The 18,982-nt window shown below is 41.1% G+C and overlaps 1 protein-coding gene across 1 annotated transcript in view; it reads right to left on the bottom strand.

Moving 5' to 3' along the window:
* LOC108079048 (uncharacterized) overlaps window positions 1–15,550 on the bottom strand; it is a 34,562-nt gene extending 19,012 nt beyond the window's left edge. Inside the window, exon 1 of the mRNA XM_041776194.1 lies at window positions 15,458–15,550. Coding sequence (XP_041632128.1) covers window positions 15,458–15,550 — 93 coding nt within the window. The remainder of the gene's footprint in view (window positions 1–15,457) is intronic.
* Between the last annotated feature and the right edge of the window lie 3,432 nt (window positions 15,551–18,982).

Genomic DNA, 18,982 nt, shown 5'->3' with positions numbered 1-18,982 from the left:
TGCGCTGCTCGCTTAGCGACCGCTGATAAGGCCGCCGGCAGCGGCGATCAAAAGAAAGAGAGCGAAACCCAATACAGGGTGTCTCGTGCCCAAACATACCGGCCCCCCTGAACGGTCGTTCAGCACAGAGGCAAGACAGCAATTTTGGTAATTGGGCGTTTGTAGGATCCATGGGCCGTCTTCACTGTTACGACCCGTACTTTGTCATCTGATCCTGCGTGCACCTCGCTGATGCGTCCAAAAATCCATTTAGAGGGAGGTAGATTAGGCTCCTTGAGTACAACCAGTGTGTCGATCTTCAGATTCTCAGTTTCTAGATGCCATTTTGTGCGTTCGTGAAGCGATGTCAGGTATTCCATATGCCACCGTTTCCAGAAACCTTGGACCATAGCTTGCAGCTGATTCCACCTCTCCAGTCGATTGATTTGCATATCCAGACGGCAGGGTTCAGAGAGGGCAGTATTAGGAGCTCCAGTCAGGAAATGAGCGGGAGTCAGCGGGTCCAACGAATTATCCCCATTTGGGCACAGTGGGCGAGAGTTGAGGATGGCTTCAATTTCGGTCAAAACAGTCGCTAGTTCCCCAAACGTAAGAGCCTTGGATCCAAGTATCCGTCGCATATGAAGTTTTATGGAACGAACGCCGGCTTCCCACATTCCGCCAATATGAGGGGCAGATGGGGGTATGAAGTGCCAAGAAATGCCTTCGTTGGCGAAGAATCCAGCCAATTCCTCATCTTTAGATTGTTCGATGACTAGGCGTCGCATGTCGTCCAAAGTTTGCTTTCCGCCATGAAATGTGGTTCCGTTGTCCGAGTACAGATCGGTGGGCTTTGTTCGTCGGGCAATAAATCGTTGAAAAGCGGCGATGAAGGCCTTTGCAGTCAGATCACTGACGACTTCGATATGGATTGCCTTTGTAGTTAGGCAGACAAAGATAGAGAACCATGCCTTTCCGATCCGTGGAGTTCGTCCTGTTGATTCCTTGATGGCGATCGGTCCAGCGTAATCCAGCCCTGTATGTTGGAAACAGCGACTAGCCTGAACTCGAGGGATTGGCAGCTCTCCCATGATCTGGTTACTGGTGCCTTTGCGTTGAAGAAAGCAGTGTTTGCATTGGAAAATTGCCTTTCTGACCAGATTGCGTGCACCCAGAATCCAGTACTGCTGACGAAGATTGGTGAACGTAGCATCAACTCCAGTGTGTAGATGTGAAACGTGAAAATGTCGAACCAGGAGTCCAGCTAGTGGTGAATCCTTTGGTATTAGGATTGGATGCTTGGCGTTGAAGTTGATTGTAGATTTGTCGATTCTTCCACCGACTCGCATAATTCCATGATCGTCCAGAAATGGGGAGAACCGAATTAAATGCGATTTAGCATTAAGCGGGCGTCGATTCTCTAGCTGCGCATATTCTCTGGCAAAGAAATTTTGTTGCACGTGTCGGATGAGTCGGCATCGTGCGGCCTGCAACTCTTCGGATGTAACGAATGGTGCCGGATTCCTATGACGAGATCGAAGAGAGTGAATAAAGCGATAACAGTAGCTTACCCTCCAGCCATGATGGACCCTTCCACCACAGTCGATGCTCCAGAAGCTTGAACGGATGAAGTCCTCGAGAAGCACAGTCGGCAGGGTTGTCCTCTGTGCGGACATGATTCCAGCAGCTGCGAGGAAAGTCGTTCAGGATCTCAGCCGTTCGGTTGCAGACGTATGTGTTCCAGTTTCGTGGGGGAACTGAAAGCTGATTAGCACAATTTCTGAATCTGTCCAGCAGCTCGTGCTGAAAATAGGAATCGTTAATGAGGCCTTGACAATCGAGAGCAATCGAGAGCAATCGAGAGAAATGGTCGGATCGCACTCCTTGAGATTGAGGTACATGACGTCCTTTCCGGGACTCCATTGGATGCCAAGAATTTTGATTGGTGAATCCGCAGCTGATTTGTTGAGGAGCTGGATAGGCTCATAACAGCGGTCCTCTTCTGGCAATGACTTTTGAAGACGCCAACTGTTGGAACTCCATTTCCGTAGTTTGAATTGCGCCTTATCCAACAGTTGAATCAGCTCGTTTTTGAGAATCATGAGCTCGTCGAATGAGTTGCACCCTGTTGGGATATCATCTACATAAGCGTCGTGTAGAAGCGCGTGCGCAGCAGCGGGGAACTCGTGGCGGTGATCCTCAGCTAGTTGCTTGAGAACTCGAACAGCCAGAAATGGGGACGGCGCCAATCCGTAGGTGACCGTCAACAGGCGAAAATGAAGCAGTGGTTCATTCTCGTTCTTGCGCCAAACAATGCGCTGAAAATTGGTGTGCGGCTTGAAGACTAGAATTCCTCGGAACATCTTCTCGATATCCGCGCAGAAAACATAGGGGTGCTGCCGGAAACGTAAACAAACGCCGAGAAGATCGCGTTGAATGGGCGGGCTAATTTGAAGTCGATCATTGAGAGACACTCCAGAGCTGTCTTTTCCCGATCCATCGAAAACTACGCGACACTTCGTAGTCAAACTGTCCAGTTTGATGACAGCGTGGTGCGGCAGATAGAAGCAGATTTCTGGGGACTCATCCATTTGAGCCGATGTCAGCTGTTCCATATGACCACGTCGCAAGTAGTCGTCCAGAAATGCTTCGTACTGCTGCTTCAAGTCTGGAGATCGACGAAACTTGCGTTCCAGCGAGTGGAAGCGATTGATGGCCTGCGGTAAAGTTGAATCAACAGGCGGCGCATTCTCCTTGAAGGGGTACTCGACGACGTAAACCCCGTTCTCCAAGCGCGTGTGGGTGGCAGCAAAATGACGCTCTGTGGGATCGTTGTCGTCCAAAAGAGCCTGGCTAGGCTGTATATTATCCATCTCCATGAAAGAACGAACCATCGTGTCTAGGTCCGCGTGATGAGTAACGGCTAAAGTCTGGTGATCATCGCATGCATTGTAAGAGCCTGCAATAATCCAACCAAAAACAGTATTCAGAGGGATAGGAGCGTCGTTACCAAAGCATTTTTGTTCTCCAGTATACAGAGACCAGAGTTGATCTGATCCAACGATGACATCGATGGATCCAGGCGTGCAGAATGTGGGATCTGCCAAAGGAAGCTCGCAGATTTGCTTCCACGTAGAAGATGAGGTGTCAATAGCCTGGGCCGGAAGTGATGATGTCAGCGAATTGAGAATAAACGAGACCAGTTCGACCGTTTGGTCCGAATGGCGAGAGCGCAGCTTGATATGTGCGCGTCCTCGGGTAACGCCAGCGCTGTTGGCTGCGAGACCGAGTACAGAAATCCGGGCGTGCGTTCGACGTACGCCTATTCGCTGGACAAATGATTCCGACGCCAAGGTGATTGTGGACCCAGTGTCCAAGAGCAGCCTGCAGGTTGTAGTATTTCCCCACGCGTCGACGACGTCTGCAAGGATAGTTGACAACAGAGTCTGCGAACCTGCAGCTGAAATATTCTCCAGCGTATGATGCGTGAAGCTATTTTCCGCGGGAGGTAAACTCCCTTATTCATGAATCTCTTGACCAGGCGGTTGATTCTGGCCGATTGTAGATGCCGCTTGTGAGGTTGATGGACGATCGCGGCTGTCCATACGGGCTCTCTCCAAGTAGTTACCATTTTGAGTTGGCTGCTCCGAGCCAGGGTGAACCAGGGTGTGATGCTTGCGGCGACAAATCCGACAAGTATGTCTCGATGTACAGTTACCCGCCATGTGACTTGGGCTGAGGCAATTGAAACATAGCTTTTTCGTCTTGAGAAACTCCCGGCGAGCTGCGATGTCGAGTCCGTTGAACTGAGGACACTTGAACAGTTGATGATTTTGCTGGCACGATGTGCATTTGGGTTCCTCTCGTCTAGGATGCGTATCTGCGTGGTGCGTTGTGGCTGCGCGTCGAGCTTGGGTTGGTCGCACTAAGTGAAAAGCCTCCAAAGTATCGCAACGAGAGGTGAGAAATTTAAGGAATTGGTTGATGGTCACACCTTTTCCCTCGGAGTCTGCGCACTGCGCCCAAGCTTGGCAAGTATCGGTATCCAATTTTGACAATAGGATGAAGATTAGCCAAGGATCCCTCTCTTCGCAGTCAAGGGCTCGCAAACCACGAATAACTTCATCTGCGCCATCGGCCAGTTTCCGCACTGTGCTGAGATTAGAAGACGTAGCACTGGGAAGGGTCATGAAACTGTTGAGGAATGATCGAATAATTAGCGATTGTTTGTTATATCGCTGCTCAAGCCGATCCCATGCCTCCCGATAGTTCTCATTAGTCACAGGAATATGTTTGACTAAATTAAGCGCGTCTCCGGATAGGTACGATTTGAGATAATGAAATCGTTGGCAATCCGTCAGGCTCGGATTAGAAGCAATCGAGTCCGTAAACATATCCGAAAAATGTTTCCAGTCCTCATAGTTCCCGGAAAAGGTTGGGAGTTTGATTCGCTCGAACTGGAAATCCACATTGCTTCTCTGGGGCGCATCCGCTGGTTGCACAGTGGCCAAAATATTGTTAGACGTTTGATCACGCCGTAACTCCTCCAGAGTGTTGCTTAGAATTGCGTGTGTAGCGTAATGTTTTTCCTCATAGGCATCAAAGTCGTCGTCCGGATTCTCCCAATCTGACTCCGATTGGAAGGCGTACAGCTCTTCCGAATGTCGCACAAACCGCAAATAATTGTCTTGGATTTGGGACAGGCGCACCACAATTGTATCCACTGATTGAATGTCATCCACAAATTTTAAGGCATTATTATGCGCCCGTGTGATTTGGCTTTTACAAAAGCCCCGTTGTTGAATCACACTCCGCATGGCGATCGCGAAAAGATAACGACTCTATACGATTTTGAAATCTATAGATCACCGTTGACAAAAACCTCAATAATTAAATTAATTGACCGAAAATAAACAGTTTTGGCGAATCCGGCTCGAAGGACCAGTTTTTGGAATGTTTATAAATGAATCCGCCCAAGTGTATACTGTTTAATATGATTGTATTTATTTCCGAACAATTACATTTAATATTGTCGACCGCGCTGCGTTTGATTGCATTGAGAGCAAAAATGTGACTGATTAAGCTTTGGCTATGCACGTCATTCGATTATGCTAGTCGAAGACGTAAACAAGTTACAGTTAGGAGTTAGAAATGAATGGAAAAGTACTGGGCAGAAGCTCGCGCGCATGTGTAGCGATGCGCTGCTCGCTTAGCGACCGCTGATAAGGCCGCCGGCAGCGGCGATCAAAAGAAAGAGAGCGAAACCCAATACAGGGTGTCTCGTTCCCAAACATACCGGCCCCCCTGAACGGTCGTTCAGCACAGAGGCAAGACAGCAATTTTGGTAATTGGGCGTTTGTAGGATCCATGGGCCGTCTTCACTGTTACGACCAGGGACCGTAAATAATGATTATCAATGTTTTCTTTAAACCAGTCATGCCCAGCCCATAGCTCTTTGTGCTCGCATTGTTTTTGTAATTGCTCTTTAGCATAGGCAGAGCAATCGCCGTATGCATGCACGGCTCACTCCATAAGCAAAGCAGATTACACAAACAATTTTGCGAATTCTCTTCATTCTCCACGTCTTCGTTGATCTCGGCAACAACACTTTCATAGGCTTCACCGTTATCTCGCTTGTCCGAATGTAAATTGTTGTTGGATCGCCGAAAAAAGTACATCGCGAAAAATCAGTTGTATTTTGCGTTGCGGGCAAGATGTTTGATATTGCAGAATCTAATTTTTTATTTTGTAAAAATTGCTATGGTGAGCCCCAATGCATTGTTAAAATGTATTTTCATGTATTTTTATTACTTTCGATATCTTAATTTGAATTTACTTTCATTTTTTTCAGTGCAGAAATTTGAAGTAAAAAAAAACTTTTGCGTAAATGTATTTGTGTTTTCATTTATGTGTATTGGTGCGTTGCTCTGCCATAAGCAACGTTTGGGCACCCCTGCTTTAAACAAAAAAATCATGCACTTGGAAAAGTCGCACAAAGAAACGAATTATACCAATCGGCTACAATTTGGATGCTCTATCGAGATTGCTGAAATCTAGATTTTTTATATAATAAACCAATTTTAATTATTAATTTTTGAGTTTTATTTACTCGCTCAAAGAATAATAATTATTATTTTGAGCGAAAAAATTTCGATCAAAAAATAATGATCATTTTTTGAGCGATATTTTTTCGCTCAGAATTTCGCTCAATGTGTAATAACTTTTTTCTGCGAGGTTTCTTCGAAAAAATTTTTACATGCTTATATGAATCGAAAACAGACGAACCCAAAAATCTCATTTTTAAATAAAAAAAAATTTCTTTAAATACTTTTTTTTTTTAATTTTACTCATTTTATAATATTAATTTATATTTTTAATTTTACTTATTATTATTTTGCATATAAGTGTACCTATTTTAATGCTCATCATTGTCTTGTTTACAACATAAATGCCCAAAGCTCTAGCAAAAACAGTTCGATTTCGCCCAAAACGAAATCGAAAAAATTTTACGGTTACCGGAGCAGGCCTGTATGTTTTGGCAGTTGATGCAGTTAAACTTTACAAGCAACCGCTCGCTAATCGTACTCGCTTAAAAAATTGCAAATAATAAAAAAATGGGTCGTAAACGTAGTTATGTTTCGCGGAGTTTTTTTGATTTCGACGTGGGACAAAACTTATCGAAGTGCAAAGTATGCAATAAGACATTTTCCGGAAACTATAATTGCAATCTGGAACGGCATTTAAAATCCAAGCACAACGAAATATATCAATCTGAATTGGCCCAGCAAGAGGAAGAGGATATTCCGGGAAAACTTATAAAGTTTTCTTCGACTATGAGTCAAAGTGCCGTGAAAGAGGCTTGCGTTGATCTGGTGACGGTCGAGAAAATGCCATTTGCTATTTTAGATTGCAAAGCATTTAAAACTTTGACTGCGCAAATTTTTTCCGGTCTGAATATGCCAGCTGTGAATTCCAGGAACGTTATGGATGTTGTTTCGAAAAAATGTGCCAAAATAAAAGACAAAATTACGAGTCTTTTAAAAGGCAAAATAATTTCATTAAAAATGGATACAGCCACTCGATGTAATCGAGGTATTCTGGGAGTCAATGCGCAATTTTATAATGGCAGTGAAATTGTTGTTTTTACTTTGGGCCTTATAGAGCTTAATAAAAAACATACGAGCCAAAATTTGTGTGCTGAGGTTACATACCTCTTAAATAGCTTTGGCATTACCAAAGACCAAATATATACCGTCACAACAGACAACGGACGTAACATGGTAAAGGCCGTTGAGCTCTTAAGCCAGTCGGTTGAAGCAGATGACCTTGATCAGTCTTCTGATGACTTGGCGGATGAAGACGATCAATGGTTAGATGATGAAAATCTTCTGAAGGGCTTACGCATTCACAGCATCCAAGCTGTTAAATGTGCTGCGCACACTTTACAACTCGCTATTAAGGACTTCTTTAAGGAGCTTGAGTCGCTTGAAGTAATTGACAAAGCCCGTAAGACCGTAAAAACTTTAAGGACGCCTGCATACAAGCCTTTAATTATTGAAAAGACTCTGCCATACCCTCAATTAGATGTCCCTACGCGCTGGAACTCATCATATTCGATACTCAAGAATTTGTTGAGTTTTGAAGAGTTTTGTGAAGAGCATTGGGACCCTAATCTAAAGCTCACAGACACCGAATAGGAAGATCTAAAAGGGCTAGTTGAAGTTCTAGAGCCAGCTTTCATTGCCACACAGAAATTGCAGAGCACACAACTATATATGGGTGACTTCTACAATCTGTGGTTAGGGCTAAAACTTACTGTTGGGGCTGTAAAGCAGAAAAATGGCAGTATTCTAAAGTCGTGCATCGAATCTCGAGAGGCATCTCTTATAGAAAACAACGTTGTCGTCTGCAGTTTATATTTGGACCCTCGAATAAGAAGGGTTTTGCTTAAGAATCCTATCAGTTTGATGCAGGCCAGAGCTCAACTGAAGCTTTTAATAGTTCGAATTCTGAAGATGGATTCGCAGGTAATTATATTTCAACATTATATTTATTCCGTTAATTTTTTGATGACAATTCTGAACTTCTTTGTTCATAGGAGGCACCGCGGTATTTTGATAGTCCTGGGCCATCATCAAGTCAGCAATGGCCAGTCCAAAGTCTGCAATCGATTGAGGAATCGAATACCTGTTCGCTGGTAACTGACTTCCTTAATTCCATTGAGGTTGCATCAGGGGACGAAGACTCAGAAGACAGCCATAGTGAACTGATAAAGGCTGCCAAGCTAGAGATTGACAACTACAATCCAAAGCAAGTTGACTTGAATATGGATATTATGGAGTATTGGGAGACTAAAAAATTTACCTTACCATATTTGTTTATGCTGGCAAAAGTTGTTCACGCCAAGTCAGCGTTCAACTCAAGTCAGCGTGGAAAGGTCATTTTCGGCTCTTAAATTGATGCTGACCGATTTAAGAAGCAATCTTTCTGCAGATTCATTGCAGAAGCTTCTTTTTGTAAAATTAAATAAATAAAATTCTTATTTACAAAATCATTATAGTATTTTTTTAATGCATTTTCTGGGTTCGTCGGTTCTCGATTCATAAGAAATTATATTACAAAATTAAAAAAAGTATTAAAAAACAATAAAATAAAAAAAAGGGTATTAAAAAAATGTTTTTTTAATTTAAAAATCAGTTTTTTGGGTTTCTCTGTTTTCGATTCATATAAGCATGTAAAAATTTTTTCGAAGAATCCTCGCAGAAAGAAGTTAATACACATTGAGCGAAATTCTGAGCGAAAAAATATCGCTCAAAAAATGATCATTATTTTTTGATCGAAATTTTTTCGCTCAAAATAATAATTATTATTCTTTGAGCGATTAAGTAAATATAAAATTATAATTATTAATGGCAAGCGAAATATATTAAAATCAATAGATAATCATTAATCGCTGATTTTTATTTTTTCACTTATAATGATAACGTGCGATCAAAACAAAGAGAGCGAAACCCAATACAGGGTGTCTCGTTCCCAAACAATAATAAACATTAAGAACTAAATTTTAAAGTGTAAGAAATAATTGTACATCTTTGTTTTCTCAGTGTACGTTGTTTATCTTCATAGTTTTCTTTTTTACACTAATGTAACTTTTTTTCTCATATTTTTCACAACCACATCAACAGGCCGTGCTTTAATTCATGTTTTAAATTCTTATATATTTTTTTTTCGACTTAAAACGGTCACAATTACGTTTGTTTGGAGTCTCGGTTCGCACTAAATATTAATTGTTTGATTTGCATGTTCATGGTTTGCTCGATTTGATTTTTCTTCGTGATTTCTAAAGGCTTTTCGTTTTCCAATGGCAAGAACGTTGTTGCGAGGATCTAAAGAAATTTTCCCATTTAAAAGAGTATAAGCGACAGGTTATTTTAGAACTTATGAATAGCGCCCAAATAAGAACACGTCTTCATTTGCCGAGTTAATATTTCAAACTGATTTTATTTCATTCACGAGAATGTATTTTGTTTTTAGTTTTAGACCCACGCATCGGACAGTTCCCGATCGTGAGAAATATTCTAAGTGCGATAAGGGTGCACACAGTCACCCCGATAGCACATATCTTAAACAAACCCAGACCGCTCGCAGGAGGTCATATTTCGGGTTGCTTGTATTACAAAGGCCCAAGTGGCGGTTTCAAATAGCTATGCACACAAGTGCTAGACAGTGCACTGCTGTATGGACTTAATCGCTAACAGATGCTTCTTATATATAAACGTGTTCATGTTTGAACAACTTACGTAAGTCGATCTTTCGGGTCTGCCAAAGAACAAGGGTTTGCAACACAGGTTGGCAAGAAAGAGTTTGGCTACGGCCACGATTACGAAAAATGTTGTTATTGGTTGATCCAGTGGCTATTAGAGGGTCAAAGGTTAGAATTTATATTTTCCAACATTTGCACAAAATATTTACCGTGCAGGTTTAACCAGCAGCCGAAAGTTGTAATAAAGCTGACAGAATAGCGGAGCACTTTCCGTATCGCGAGATGCGAGCAGATTTGTATGCCTGGACTTTGAACTTTAATGTCCAATTTTTTTGGCAGCGTGCAAAAATAATAATTAAGAAAAGAGCGATTGAACTGCTCGTAGGCACGACTTAAAACGGAAAGACCAATTTCTGGGCTTAAGAGCTTTTTATCGGTTCTCAAGCCGACGAAGGGGTGCATTCAGATTAATCTTTTTTTTTTGTCATTCACAGGTAGTTGTCGAATTATGAGAATAGTGGGTCCTACAAAGGCGGGATATGACGGGATTTTGAAAATCGAAGTCAAAATAAAAATCTTTTCTTTCCCAACCTTTGTATATGGAAGAAAACTTTCTTGCAATTAAGGCGACCATTACAAACTCCATACTTGTTTAAGGTTATTCCAGTTCTATTATATGGAAACCAGGGTAAAATAGAAAATTATGCAATATTCGATGACAGAAGTTCAGGTACCTTGTTGGAGGAAGCTGTTCCTGACCAATTGGGACTAGAAGGCCAATGAAGTCCAATAACCCTGCAGTGGTACGATAACAGAAAAAGTTTAGAAATGTCTAAAAGGTCAGATTTGAAATTTCTGGCATAAATGACCTTGTGCGATGTACAAGCTGTGAAGAGTCTCGATTTGCCAACTCAGTCGCTGGCAAAGAATCAACATGATGTACTAATGTACCTATATTGGATTACAGTGACACTGAACCAGTCTTGCTCATCGCACTTGACAACCATTTAGGTCTTCCGAAGAGGATTGTTGTAAGAGGAAGTTTAAAACCAGTAGCTATTGATACAAAGCTAAGATGGTCCAAATTCAGAGTTTGTTGCAGAATCTGAGAATTTCGGAATGACTAACTTACCACCCATAAAATCAATTGATTATGCAAGAGCAAAAGAGCTGATGAGTGAAAAACAAACACATGGGAAACATTTTATAATCGAATTACGGTGGAAGGTAAATGTAAAAATGCCAGATAGTTACACAATGGTTGAAAAAAGTTTGTATGGAGTCGAAAAGAAGATGAAAGCTAATCAAGAATAACCAAAAATATGTCGATATGGGTTATGCTCGCGAACTAAGTTTCCCGGAAATTACGTATACGTCCAAACTCGTCTGCTACATTCCAAATTTTTCGGTACAATCAGTTCACAAGCCAGATAAGATGCGCATCGTTTTCGATCCAGTTACTGAAGTCGAAGGCCGCTACTTAAAGGTCCTGATAATCTAAAACTCCTCATATCAATTCTAATGCAGCTTAAGCAAAATCAAGTCGGTGTAACTGCAGATATTCGGGACATGTTTTTACAGATACAGATCAACGAAAATTTATTAGATCAAGATACCATCGAAAATGAAGCAGTCCAAAAGGGAATTAAAGGGATTTTCAACTGCCCTTTACAGTCTAACGCCGGAGGATGTTGGGAGATGCTGATACGAAAAATGCAACGATTATTAAGTAAAACGTTGCACAGTATCAATCCACCCAATCACACATGTATACGAAGAACCCCTAACATCAAATCAGTTTTTAATGGGTTGTACGAATTCGACAGAGGCGCCACAGCCATCTATTCACGATACTTACGATACATTCGCGGAAATGCGTCGATATCGTCGCGCTGAAGTCGATCTAAAGAAGTTGCTGCATGAAACGAAAAACGATTATTTCTCAGATCTACTACGCAATGCAGACCCCACAAAACCGTATGGATTTAACCTCTGAAAAGCAGCAAGGTCAGTAAAACGGCAGCCCCAACGCAGAATCCCTATAAAGCGTGCTGACAACACTTGGTGCAGATCGGATGCAGAAATTTCTGTGGCTTTTGGTCGATTTCAGCTATTTGACCTTGGTAAAAGTGAGGACGTGGAAGCAAAACTGGCTTTTCTTAATACTTCCTGCCCATATATAGAGCCCATTCGTTTTGTAAGTCCGGAAGAAGTTTATCTATCACTTCCCACACAATGGAAGTGCTCAGTGATATCGATGATACCAAAGCCAGGCAAACCTTTTTGCGTCTTACCGGCCAAAAAGCTTGCTGCCAACATTCTATAAAATATTCGAGAGAATATTTCTTAGCAGATTGATGGCAGTAAGAAGTGTTCAGGATGCCAAACTAGATCATCAGTTCGACTATCGGAATCACCATGGAAACCCAGAGCAGGCTTATCGAGTAACGCAGCATACCTTAGATGCTTTAGAAAAAGGTCAGTACAGCTCTGCTATCTTCCTTGACGTAAAGAAAACCTTCGATAGAGTGTGGCACAATGGATTGCTTTTTAAGCTAAAAACTCCTACCAGCTGCTCAATACCTCCTTCTGAAATCGTACCTGCTGGAGCAAAAATTCATGGTTGATGTGACATACTGTAAGTTAGTGTTTTGGGTCCTGTGTTATACACCCTTTACACATTTGACTTGCCTAATCCCAGAGAACCGGAACACTCCATGCAACTTATGCTGATGACACAGCCTTTATCGCAAATTCAGCGTGACGAATCGAGGCTGCTAGAAAACCGCAAAACTTTTTGGACATATATAGCGAGTGGACGAAGAGGTGGAACATATCCATAAATGGAAATAAGTCGCAACACTGCAATTGTTCCCTGCAGGACAAGCTAATTCCTCAATCTCCTCAGGCCCAATACCTGGGATTGATCCTTGATAAGCGGCTCACGTCGAGGCAGCACACCACCAAAATAGCAACAGCATGCCGTGGAAAACTAAGAAAGCTAAACTGGATGCTAAAGTCCACAAGCAAAATGAGCCTCAGCAACAAAATGCTGCTCTACAAAGCAATAGTTGTCCCTGCTATGACCTATTGCATCCAGATATGGGGTACTGAGTCCGAATTTAACGTCATTAAAGTGCAAAGGGTCCAAACCTGGGCGCTGCGCACGATCACAAATCCACCCTGGTTTGCTAGAAATGCAGACATCGCTAACGACCTCCAAATGCTAACAGCGAGGGAGCAGATCAACAGGTACTTAAGTCTATATAATGAACGGCTTCTGGCCCATACCAACCACCTAGCGGAATCATGGCCATCCCCATGACCTGACGAAGGCTGAAGAGACGGCATCCAAATGACCTTTGGTTAAGAGGGAGGCAAAGAACTCGAGTCCTACACCAATAACTGAAATGGCTTTGTAAATTATAAATTATTATTTATCGTTTGTTGTTATGTATCATTGTTATGGTTGATTAACGTATAAATAAATATGGACATATAAATCTCGTTATCACAGCTATTCTGCATTGGTATACGGCTAACTACAAACATACCCAAACACACTCATTGCTTCCGAAAATAGTACCGAGAACAGCACCGGTCACCCAAATAGCCGAGTCGATCTAGCTATGACCGTCCGTTTGTCAGTTTCTACGCAAACTAGTTCCTCAGTTTTAAAGCTATTTGAATGAAACTTTGCATATTGTCTTCTAAATACTCTCACTGCTATATACATATGTCGGAACGGGTCGTATTTACGTTTATATCCTTAAGCTGCCGTAGAAATGATTATCAAATTAAAAAAAAAATTATAACTTGGCGTTTTTCAACATATCCTCATTTTCTTTTTTGAGATATGGCCATTTTTTATTAGTTCAGGCTTTCGGTTTTAATATGAACAATCGGGAAATTAATAAAAAAAAATGCTAAATTCATTGTTTTTCAACGTATTTTCATCTACTTTGAGATATGTGTTTTTATTATTCTTTAAGAATTTCTGTTGTAATTTTATGAAAATCGGATGACTATATCATATAGCTGCCAAAGAAACGATAGGCGTACAGAAAAATGTAAAGCTGCGAATGTAAAAATGTAACTGTCAAACTGTAAATATAATAAGTATATGTAAGTGAAATAAATGTATTTGTCGGGAGCAGCCGCTGCATTCAATTTAAAATCATTTAAAAATCATTTATTGTTTGCCATTTGGTCAGCATCACTGACAACAACAATGTAAACAAAAGCTCCCAATTATCTATTTTGCATAAGATAAGCCGAGATAAGCGACTGCGCTCGCTGCTCTCTCGGACCTACGCACTCTCATCATTAACATTCGCTTTTGATCGCTGGTACGGAGCAGTTCGTTCGCTCTCTCCCACAATAAACTCATTTGAAATCGAACCACATTTCGGCTTTTCCTTTAACACCGTTCTGACACACGCATAATTCTCTCTCGTTAAATATTCGCAAAAAAGGTGGCATAAATTAATGCCTCCTCTAAACAGTATTGAAACTTTGTTTTAAGTGTTTTTTAGCATTTAAATCAATTTAAATCCATCAATTGCATATTTGTTTCGGGATGTCTAACAATCGTTGTGCCATTTTAAAACTGTTTCAATAAGGAAATCGCCAAAGCGGATCACTCGTAATGGCAGAGTCTCGGTCAGAAAAATAGTCCGTGAAATCGGAGTGAATCGAGAAAGTATTCGGTTGATTGAAAAAAAAATAACTTAATCTCAAGCCCTACAAGCTCCAAAAAGTGCAGCTTCTTACGGGTGACCATAAGCGCGTGAGACTCCAAAGATGCCGTCAGCTAAAGCGTCGGGCCGCAGGTCAAAAATGGGAGCGCATTCTCTTCACGGGCGAGAAGATATTCACCATCCAACAGGCGCACAATCACCAAAATGACAGAAGCTGGTCGGCTGAAGCTCCAGGTACCTCTGCAATAATCGAGCGCCGTCAATGTGAGCAGTCTTTAATGGTTTGGGGAGGAATATGCGCCACCGGCAAAACCCCCTTTGTTTTCATCGATCAAGGGGTCAAAATCAATCAGGAAGTGTACCGCCGGGACATTTTGGAAACTGTTGTGCTTCCTTGGGCCCAGCAGCACTTCGGTGATACGGAGTGGACGGTTCAACAGGATTCAGCGCCAGCCCATAGAGCCAAATTGACTCAGGACTGGTGCAAAGCCAATTTTCCGGACTTTATCACATCCAGTGAATGGCCACCTTACTCGCCAGATCTTAATCCGATGGACTACAAATACACAATAACACAATACATATTTAATAGTTCTGTATCTGCATTTTTTCTCAAACACAGTTCCTTAAAAAGTTATCATCAAAAATGTTTGTCCGGGTTATTTATTGTCACCCTGTAATAATCGTATCAGTCCTTAATACGGACAAGCTAAACACAATTTCGAAAATGTATATGCATGCCTCATGCCTCCAGCCTGTTCTTGGGTTTTGAAATTTTAGTTTTATTCTCCTAACTAGGCTATAAGGCGTTTTACGCACCTAAAATGTAGCTATATTTTTTCTAAACTTTAAAAGCATACAAAAAGCAATGTGCTTTCTCCAACATAGTAATAAAACTTAAAACAGAAACAAACAAGGGCATGCAAGTCATTAACTTGTTATTTTATCGCTCGCACAAGAATATATAAAATTTATAGGATGAGTTTATGAAGTATATTAATAACATAAATTTTACCTGATGTCTCGTTGGAGCTTGTCGAGGAAATATTAAATATCGCTTTGTTCTAAAATAAACATCTTTTGTTGCTGTATACTGCCCCAGGTTCATGCAGAATACTGCCAAAATAAATATACACTCGCACCTTGTCATATCAACAGCAGATATTCAACTAAAACAAATATTTCTGCGGAGCCTCTGTCGCACAAGTACGCTGTAAATGAAGCAAACGTTGCTGACTTTCTTTATTATACAAGTGATGTTCTGAGTTATAAGTATAGGTCCATTTAGCTAAGGCAAGTAGGTTTTATAATTACCACTGCTTTGTCAAAAAGTAACATGTGTTTGGTAAATTACATACATATATAAACCGGCGGCTATGTGTCGGGTGTTTCTATGTGTGGCATATGGGAACTTCGATAAATGGACTATATTTGAGGCGGAGGACAGGAAAAAATGTACCAGAAAAAAAAGAGATCGCAAATAAGAGTTATGAGTAAAATAAATGTTACTCCCAAAACAATGAGTTGGAAAGATTAAAAATTTAGGTATACCATAATTTTTGAAGGAATTTTTAAAAATAAACAAACTTTTATAACCAATTTGTTTAACTTTTATATTTAAATTTTAATAAAAAAAGTGGTAGAAAAATTATTATTTTTAAATTGTTATATTAAAGTTGAGTCATAACTGTCATTTTCAAGTTTTAAAATAATACTATATAAATATATATATATATATATATATATATATATATATATATATATATAAATAATGTACGCTTCAAGACCTTTCGTTTGATATATTATATTATATATTGTGGTTATGGCTTATGCACAAATATATATTACATGTATGTACATAAGTGCATATAACAAAAAATTCACCGTTACACAAACAAACAAGAATACTGAGACAATTACTCAGGAATTTCTTGTCATTTGGTCTTTAATCAATATGGGTCGAAAACGTGAAGTAATTGTCCGCGAATTTTTTATTTTCGATCCAAGTAAAAATGGTTCAAAGTGCAACATTTGCAATCGGTTCTTCAAAGGCCAGTACATAACCAACCTGCGAAGGCATTTGCAGGAAAGTCATTCCATTGAGTATGAGAGCGAGATCATGGCGATGGAGAGCGACGAGACCTGCGAGAAGAAAATTAAGTTTTTTGTGGGGTAAATTGAACTTATTCTTCGATTTGGGGTTCAAACTTATTATTGCGACAAAAATACAGTACAAATTATAAAACATAAATGATCCATCCCAATTTTTAGGTAAACAAAGTGGTTATATTTGAAAAGTCAACTATATGCCTGCATTACAGAGGGGCTCATTTTATTCGAAATTCAAACCGAAAAATGCTTTTACATTGCGTGTTTCATAACGCAAAACGATGGCTGCCAAGTTTTGCGAATCTTTCGATGACTTCTTCGGCGGTGATTTCGATGTCATGATGCGTATGGAGCAACGCTAATCCAACTAGTCTTTCTTGAAGCATGGTCGTCCTAAGCCATGTTTTGATGTGGCGAAGATAAGAGAAAGAACGTTCAGAGCTCGCGTTTGTTACGGGAAGTGTACAGAATACTCGGAGATAGGTGCGGATTGTTAGGAATATGCCGACATCACATTTTATTAGTGTTTCCAGTGCAGAAGTTGGAATTTCGTTACCTTCAATTTTTTGTTGCTGCTGCCAGTGACATTGCCAGTAACTCAATTCAACTTTGAATTTCAATTTCTGTACGCTCTTGTCATCATCCAGAAGATTCCCGAATCTTTCTAATTTCTAATTTCCCTAATTTCCCCCCTCCCGTGGATCTGCCACTGCTATAAAGTATATATATTCTTGATCAGCATCAACAGTCGAGTCGATCTAGCCAAGTCCGTCTGTCAGTTTATACGCAAATTAGTCCCTTAGTTTTAAAGCTATCTGTATGAAACTTTGGATATAGTCTTCTATATACTCTCACTGCTATATATGTCGGGCTGGATCGGACGATTATATCATATAGCTGCCATACAAATGTTCGATAAATTTTATAGCTGCTGTAGAAGCGATCGGTAAATGTAGAGAAACTGTAAAACTGTAACTGTCAAACTGTAAACACAATAAGTATAGGAAAAATTTTATGAAACTCTGTTTTGTGTGTGTTTTCAGCATTTTTTTTGTGGTACGTATGGTATGTATAAATATACAACTTTTATATCTTTTTTCTTTTTTTTTAATTATTTAACCAGAATGGCTCGATTCTTAATGATCCAATTGCAATCTGCAAGGGTGTACAAACTTCGGCGTTCCGAAGTTAGCTTCCTTGTTTTTTGTGTAATAAGATCACTTTACGGATATCGAAAAAACGGTGAACTCTCTGAATATTATTTTGGGAGAAACGTAAAAATATTAAGTTGACCGGTGTATTTCGGTATCCTTGTTTGTTTGTAGAATGTAATAAGCATAAGCAATAAACACAATATATACATCAAACGAAAGGTATTGAAGCGTATATTAATTATATATGTCAATCTTTAAGATATACCGCTCCGTTGAAAGTTGTTACGATTCAAAAAAGCCGGGCGGGAGTAGTAGTCCGAGCTCTCGAGCGAGGTCGCAGGTTCCCCGCCTCCCCTTGCCCATCTAAGAGAGCCATCCCGCCGCTGGAGAGGCGCCCCGCCGCTGGATTGTTCCGGCCGTGGGCGTGGGCGTGACCGCTGGAGCATTCCGAGCCCTCTGAGCCATCCCACCGCTGGAGTATTCCGGTCGAGGATCCGGGGCTGGTCGCTGGATTTTCCTGGAATTTCGCTGGAATTCCGACCACCCGTCCCACCGCTGGAGAATTTCGGGCGAGGAGGCGGGTATTGGCCGCTTGATCGTTCCGGGTCCCGCTTCATAGGTAGATTCGTCGTGTCTGGGTTTATTTCGCGCGGCCGGCAATTTTCCCCTTCACCGCCCCTCTACCCTAACCAAATAAATATTGACACTTTATGACTCGGGCATCTCATTAAAAAAAATATTGTGAGGGGAACTCTGGGTCGCTGAGGTTTACCCCGGCCACAGAGACGCTTCCCTACATGGCGCCCGAACAGGGACCGCTCAGGACATAAAGGACATCATCGTCTTGGTGGATAAAAGCCCCACGAGCCAAACATTTTTAGGTCTTAGCGGCAGTTTTTTCTTCGCACATACATATGTACATGTGGCATATCGGCGTCAGCCAGTAGCAGCGAAACAAAGTGCAAAAGAAATAGACAATAAAATTTTCCAGTCCCCACAAGGAATATTGCCGCCAAAAGTTAGCATCGCTACACCGCTAGAAATTCGCACCGACGCCACTGACCGCGTCAACTCCGGCAGAGCAACGTCCTCTGCCACTATAGTTTTCTTGTTTTGTTCTGCGCCGCTGCTGCCGTGGGCACCGACAAAAAAAGCTACACTAGCCAACAAAAGAACAATTATCAATAATCTCTCGTCGTAAGACTTTGCTTATTTTTCGTCGTCGCAAATAAATTTCTTGGAGAAACATTCACAAACGCCTATCAATATATCCTTTC

Source organism: Drosophila kikkawai, chromosome 2L (genome assembly GCF_030179895.1).
Source record: "Drosophila kikkawai strain 14028-0561.14 chromosome 2L, DkikHiC1v2, whole genome shotgun sequence".
NCBI lineage: Eukaryota > Metazoa > Arthropoda > Insecta > Diptera > Drosophilidae > Drosophila > Drosophila kikkawai.
This window is presented reverse-complemented; position numbering and strand designations above follow the sequence as displayed.